This window comes from Pseudochaenichthys georgianus, chromosome 5 (assembly GCF_902827115.2).
Source record: "Pseudochaenichthys georgianus chromosome 5, fPseGeo1.2, whole genome shotgun sequence".
Taxonomy (NCBI): domain Eukaryota; kingdom Metazoa; phylum Chordata; class Actinopteri; order Perciformes; family Channichthyidae; genus Pseudochaenichthys; species Pseudochaenichthys georgianus.
In genome coordinates, this window is record NC_047507.1 from 28,905,000 (window position 1) to 28,910,999 (window position 6,000).

The window sequence follows — 6,000 nt, forward strand, 5'->3', positions numbered from 1 at the left end:
CACACTGAGACAGACAGATAGAGAGTGAGGGTTTACGAGGAAAGTGTCATTTACAAATGGACCAAGCATACCAGAGTAGTGAATTAACACAAAAATGGGAAAAACAATAACATGCAATAGGCACATCAAATGCACATATCGAATTAAAAACTTAAACTTGCATATTCTAAACAAGTTTAGACATTTTTTTTCTTATGCTTTAGGTTCTGTTCAGTGTGGCACGGAAGGGATCCAGGGGGAAGTCAAACTGATGACAAAGCAGAACTGGTGCAGCTTTAGCTGAAGCTTTAGCTTTACAGTTGGAATAAATCACCACAGCATAAAGCTCTCTTGGTAATTTGCTCACATACTTCAGAGCCTTTTCAACACCTTGCCACGACTATTGAAAAATGGCTCAAACTAACTGAATTAGCTGAAGAGATGCATCCTGTGACAAAGAGTAATGGCTGGATTGATTACATATTACTATTATACTATACTATTAAATTGCGCCATTTGGTTTTGTAACTTTATGGATAATTAGCATTCTAGATGCTAGAATTGATCCTTGAGTTAGTATTTACCTCAAATAACCATTTTGCTCAAATACAGCCCCAAAGTTGCTGCAGACTCTTGTTTAAAATATTTAAACAATTTACATATAACATTTAAATAGTTGTACATGCGAAATAAGAACAGTAACATTAGTATTATAAATGAAAATGGCATGCTTGTTTATTCTGGTGAATTTAGAAAAAGATGTGTTGAACATTAAATGTATGTTTGCATCACTTATCCTGTTAACAATATATAGTACAATTCAATATGAATCAAATAAGGAGGCCTTAAATAAAAACAAAATAATGCAACTTGATGAGGCTTACTTTTCTTAAAATCTATTTGTGTCAAAGAGATACAAATGGGCCAGATATGAACTTGTCCCACGACTCAACATTCCAAATATCAATTATCTCATGAGTGCCATCGGGGCACCATCTTACTGCCATCTACAAAGGAGGGCTGTAGTTCTTTGTAGCGATGGGTTGACCCTTTTCACATTATCGGTTCCATTAAGTTGATACATGTCAATGTATCAAATCTTTCAAGTTTGACTTTTTTTGCATAATATGGCGAAAGTTTTTCAATAACACATGCACATTTGACAGCTAGTGCTGACCGTCCCATAAGACTTCTCTTCAATGCATTGAGAGTTATCATCAGTTTAGACATGAGCGACTGCACCATTATCCGACAGCCCGCATGAGTGAGCAGCAGTTGGGAAAACTCGGGGACTCATGACCACTGTTACCTGGTACAGGCCGGCCAAATTACTTCAACAAGATTTGTTTGTTCATTTTGCACATCCCTTGTTCTTTGTTACATTTTTACATCCACCTTCTCAGTCAGGGTAGGTGTGCTGGTGGGGCACGGGGTGGGCTCTGAGGGTTTACATAACATGCAGTGGCGAGTGATCTTGATCAGCGTGAGACGGAACACCTTTATCCTGAACGCATAAACCATTGGGTTGAGTGCTGAGTTCACATGGGACATGAAAATGCCCACATACATGGCAAACTTGGGTATGCTACACTCAGGGCAGAAGAAGTCAATGCAGTTCATGATGTGTATTGGCAGCCAACACACAGCGAAGAGGAACACCACCAAGGCCAGAGATTTGGCCAGTTTCAGCTCCTTCCGAAAGTACCTCTCTGCATCACACGTGGCTTCAGCGCGCCGGTTGAGCTGTCGCCGGATCACCCTAAAGATCTCCGCATACAGAGCGATCATTATGGACAGAGGAACCACAACCCAGCCAAAGAAATTGAAGTACACCATGTAGTCCATCCTCATGACAGCGGTGAATTCACAGACTATTTCGCTGGAACTGGTGAGGTTTCCTTCGAGATTATCGAGGTTATTCCATCCAAGCATTGGAACCAATCCAGTGAGGAAGGAGAGGATCCAACACAGACAGACTGCCACACATGCCCTCCTCTGCGTCACTATGGTGGTGTACCTGAGAAGGAAAACAAATGGAGTTTTTAATCACTTTAATGCACACTGTGCTACCGGTTCTTTGAACAAATGCCAGTCTATACATTATTGTTCAGAAGCATTTTTCTCAAGTGCCAGCTTCTGACATCAGGATTCGACTGATAAACAAAAAGTATGGGCAACTGCCAAAGTCCCTGTGTACGTTATTTAGGCAGACAGGAACATTTTCATTTGCTTAAAAGCTTCTGGTGTCTGGCCCATCAATTTGCCCCAATGATGCAGACAACAATATATATTGTGCCATGTCAGACATTGACACTGAAGACCAACTCCTTGACTCTTTAAAGCACATACTGTACATTATCTGTTGGTTAAAGGGGAAAAACAAGGAGGATCAGAAAAATGAGGGTTTTCCTGTTTGAGAAAGTTATTCACTGATGGTCACCCACATGTTGGTTTTGGTATGATATAAGACAATTTTGTATATAAATAAGGATGTACTTGATTTGATTATACTTGTATGGGAAGCTGTATAATGTGGTATCCAATTAAATTTCGGTCTGAGAATAAATAGCACTTACGTCAAATACACAATCATATCCAGTTAGGGATTATGCAGACATCCGCTTCCTTTTGGTCTCAGTTATAAATATTTTATTGTGTTTACTGTAAACAGTGTGTACTTGATATTGTAATACTGCTCTAAACTGTGTCGTCACCATATCCTTCATCCATCACAACCAGGCCAAACTAATCTCTATTTTCTATTAATCTGACTATAAATCCTGAGAAAAACAAATGGATTTTTTTGGCTGATAATCTTTACTTGTGCAAAGTTCTGTAACAAGCAACATCTACATAAACCAAGTCTCTTATATGGTAAAGAAACTTTAGAAAGCATGCAGATTATATTACATTTCACCAAGATATTGTTACATTTGGTTTAATCTGTCAATGGCTAGTTACCAGGATCCCTTGGTGCTCAGTTACCTCAGTGCTTCAGGCTTAGTAACACGTGGAACAGGAATTGTGTTATTCCTCATTTAACAAACTGATTTTTGTTTTTGTAGGATTAACATGCAAAATTCATTACTTACAGAACTCAAACTAAATCCTGACTGTAATAATGTTCAGCCCTAAATGACCAAGTGCATAGTTTTGTGCTGCTTTATTGTATTTGTTTGAGTCTTGTGTTTTCTAGTTATGTGTTTTGTGTTGAAATGTATCTGCCTATTGTTTATTTGTTGTTGAATGTTATGTATTATTATTATTACATGTCATTTGTTAGACGCTTTTATCCAAAGTACTGTGTGCAACCCCCACAGGAGCAATTTGGGAGAAGTGTCTTGCCCAGGGACACAACGACATGTTGACTGCAGTGGGACTCGAACTTGCTACCCCCTGATTCGAAGTCCAGCACACTATCCACTGAACCACAGTTGCCCATTATGTATTGCAAATGACCTTGGACTAGAAATGCTGTGTTGTGTGACATTGATTAATGTTACTTACCTTTCCTTAAATAACCATAAAGATAAAATACAACAGTTCCTCACCTGGTGGGAATCTTGACTCGCAGATATCGGTCGATGGCGATGGCCAGCAGGGAAAGGATAGAGCTCTGGGTGATGATCAGCAGCAGGCAGGACAGGAAGAGGCAGGTGTAAAACTGAGTGTTAAATCCCAGGCTAATGATGATAGCCAGAGGGATGACCAGAACTCCTACTGCAATATCAGCCACGGCCAGAGACACAATGAAGCAGAAGGTGGTGTTGCGGAGAGCCCGGTTCACACACACAGCCAGCACCACCAGCACATTGCCCACCACAGAGGCCAGGGCAATAGCTGTCTCAATGGAGATGTACATCATGTCCACATGCTCCCGACGCTTGATACCAGGAGAAGAAGACATTTCTACTCTTTACAAACCTTTACCTTTACTCAGATAGTGATTGGCTAATGAAAGTTCTTGACTCCACTTTGGGTTCTTTCAGATAAAAAAACAACTCCCATTATGCTCCTTCTGAGAAAGAAGTGTACTTTTCTCTTTGCCAAAATTACACAACGAATGGCCCTTGTGCTCCTAAAGGGATGTTGGATGTTTAATCCTCAGCATGTTGTTCAAGCTTTGCTCAGGACTGGATACCAGTGCATCACTACTCTTCTACATCCTTCTTTCTCTTAGTCACTCTCTCACTGGTCTGCGAAAAACTGGTCATAAAATCAAGGGGAGGGACTTTGCTTTCCGCAGCACCCTGCAGCAATAGTTTTGCTCACATTAAGTGTTTGTGCGTGTGTGTGGTTTATGAGCGGTACTGTGGGCCATTACATAATCACTGTCAGGATGCATTTTGATAAGGGTGTTAATAATGACAAGCTCTCAACTGAAGATTGATGTGCATTAGAGCTTTATCTTAATACAAATTCATCCATATCAGCATGGAAGTAGGTGGATGAAAGTGCATTGCCAAAGAGATGCTTTAAAACAAAGTCAAAATTACAGTTTTGAAATCTGAGGGCACTGACAAGTTGAATTTATAAATATAACATGTCCTGCTCATCCTCGTTACCATTCTCTATTGATCACACCTAAGGGATCCTTATCCATAATGTTTGTGCCTTGCTTTTGTCAAGAAAGAAAATAAAGAGCAAGAATCCTTCCTAAAATGTGAATTCCCTTCTTTTTTCTTTTTCTTTCCTTCTTTTTTTCTTTTAAAGGAAATGATCTTCTCGTTTTTATTGAGGGCAATAATGCAAGCAAATTATATGATTATTGTATTGCTGTTTTTATAATGTATTATTCCTATTGTTAAAATCTTTTTTAGTAGATCTGAAGATTCTTCCTTTCTTTGTGTGGACCTAAAATATGGTCATACATGTTGCATTTGAATTCTGCAACATAAAAAAGAGAGATACATGATGTTATTTGCAGTTATTGTGATATGCTTAATCCTCATTTAATCCATCAACTATATTTGTAAATCATATTTCATTAGTAACTCTTTGTTGTTCTCAATAATTCTGTACAAAAGCTGCAAAGAACTTTACATTTACAAATTATTTATGGATATTTATTCTGTTTTAATGTCCACAGTTAAGTGGTGTTTTATTTTTTTAATTTCCAATCTTTTCTATAACTTGTACTCTGCAGGGTAAACTGAATAAGATCCAAATCAGTTTTTAAAAAAAATACTAAATCTAATTTTCTGTTCGAGAAAAGCCTTTGGCAGAACTATCACTGAGCAAGCAATCAATGAGATGGTCTTCAGTTGCTTAAGGAAGCAAATTCAGTGTCTGCCTATAAATATAGTCAGTCCGGTCACTTACTTAACTTGTTTTTTGATATAAAAGAAGAGATGAGTCAGGATGTTGTGTTATAGGACATTGCCTATATGTTCTCAGGCTCTGGTCCATGTAGTGTCCATGAGCTGACAATAAATCAGTTTTATTAAGCCTCTGTCGTCCTATATGCCTTCATTAGTTTAAGAGGAAAGCATTAACACTTACGGATATGCAATAACTGTAAATGTCAAAAACACTGCAGTATCTTCCAACATATTCATTTAGGTCTTCCTCAGATTGATTCAGTACTGTAAAGCTTATTATATAGTGTGGTTATATATGAGAAATTCTAGTAACAATAATATACTATTTGAGTACCCCCAATAATTGATGTGATTTATAAGTAACATTATCATATCACTACACATTTTAATGAAAAAAAACATTAGACATATGACATAATTGGTAACCATACATAATGATATATTCCACTGGTATTCCTCTACAGAAGACTCCCCTTTGTTGTACCAAACAAAAACATCAATATCTATAAAGAGAAGTAATGAATTTGATTATGGTTTTGCAGGGATCCGCTTGCACATGTTCCACAGAGATTACATGACATTAAAGCTCCTGTTACCGGTTCCAATTAACCAAATTATTCCCAAAGTCCTCACAGAGCAGCCCAGCTAAATGCTGAATTAATTTCACTTTGACATCATTATTCTAGTCTCTGTCTCTGTT

At 38.0% G+C, this 6,000-nt stretch overlaps 1 protein-coding gene across 1 annotated transcript; it reads right to left on the minus strand.

Moving 5' to 3' along the window:
• Positions 1 to 1,320: 1,320 nt before the first annotated feature.
• Positions 1,321 to 3,886, minus strand: LOC117447224 (adenosine receptor A1-like). Its single transcript, XM_034083904.2, has 2 exons — positions 3,531 to 3,886; positions 1,321 to 1,996 (listed from the first exon to the last, which is right to left on the minus strand). Exons 1-2 carry the CDS (start codon positions 3,884 to 3,886, stop codon positions 1,357 to 1,359), a joined length of 996 nt encoding a protein of 331 aa, XP_033939795.1. The 3' UTR covers positions 1,321 to 1,356.
• Between the last annotated feature and the right edge of the window lie 2,114 nt (positions 3,887 to 6,000).

Coding starts and splice junctions, on each gene's coding strand:
- LOC117447224 (XM_034083904.2), bottom strand. CDS start 3,886: ATGTCTTCTTCTCCTGGTATCAAGCGTCGGGAGCATGTGGACATGATG. Junction 1,997..3,530: donor CGAGTCAAGATTCCCACCAG/GTGAGGAACTGT, acceptor TTTCCTTCTCAG/GTACACCACCATAGTGACGC.